Here is a 1130-nt window from a genome sequence, read left to right on the forward strand (position 1 = left end):
AATAATAATAATAATAATAATAATAATAATAATAATAATAATAATAATAATAATAATAATAATAATAATAATAATAATAATAATAATAATAATAATAATAATAATAATAATAATAATAGTAATAATAATAATAATAATAGTAATAATAATAACAATAATAATAAACATTGTTATTATTATTGTTGTTATTATTATCGTCATCGTAACTATTGTTCCATAATTTGCTGCAAATCTTTTGTATTCCAGGCTTTTTGATTTTTTAGTTTTCTGTTTTTTTTAGATCTCTATTCATCGCTTTAAAATTTTATTAATATATTTTAGAAATTTAAATATTTGGAATATCCAAAAACAAACCATTTATTAAACAGTGCCTGCCAAGATTAACTTTTGAAAAACTTCCTGACCCAATTTGTTCACAAATTTTGTAAAAACCTATTCGTTCACCAAGTGTTATTTCCTAAACAAATAATTTAGTAAAACATTTCTGATATAAATTATTAATGTAATAAATTATAAAAGAAAATTTTTTTAATTAATTTAGATTAAAATTTGGGCTTCACAACATATGCAAATTGATAGAGTAACTAACAATTGATTTTGCTAACAAAAAAAATTGTTTAAAATTTTCTTTGATCTAAACCTTTTGTATTGTTGAATCGTTGGTAAGATCATTAAGCATTGATTTGTATGTTTGTTTCATTGTTAAATTGCTTGGTACGATTGGCGACGACAGTTGAATATTTGAACTTTGACATGCTGTCAACAAATTCATTTCTGTTTTCATTTTATTTACGCGATTCTAAATGTTAATTGTAATTATTGTTATCATAGTTCTTATAAAGCAGTAATTATATGGAAAAAATAGGTAAGTAATAATATTTACATAAATAAATAAATTTAAATTTTGATTTAAAATACTTCATAACATGAAACAATAATAGTTCGTGTAATATAAATTATCGTTATTATCAATAATATGATATTATAATAATGATATTTTGATAATGAATTTCTTTTTCATTTTAAACTAATATTTTCATAATTTCACAAGTACTTCAAAATAATGGAATAGTTTTTTTTTTTAAATATAACTATTTCATATTTTAAGTTTTTGTTTTATTTTTTATTTA

General features: G+C 18.5%; 1 protein-coding gene across 1 annotated transcript; it reads right to left on the reverse strand.

The window, feature by feature from the left end:
• Positions 1 to 325: 325 nt before the first annotated feature.
• On the reverse strand, positions 326 to 784 carry LOAG_15879 (hypothetical protein; the record flags this gene model as incomplete). Its single annotated transcript, XM_003151367.1, has 2 exons — positions 326 to 457; positions 641 to 784. 2 exons carry the CDS (start codon positions 782 to 784, stop codon positions 326 to 328), a joined length of 276 nt encoding a protein of 91 aa, XP_003151415.1.
• Positions 785 to 1130: the final 346 nt, after the last annotated feature.

This window comes from Loa loa (genome assembly GCF_000183805.2).
Source record: "Loa loa unplaced genomic scaffold supercont3.787, whole genome shotgun sequence".
Taxonomy (NCBI): domain Eukaryota; kingdom Metazoa; phylum Nematoda; class Chromadorea; order Rhabditida; family Onchocercidae; genus Loa; species Loa loa.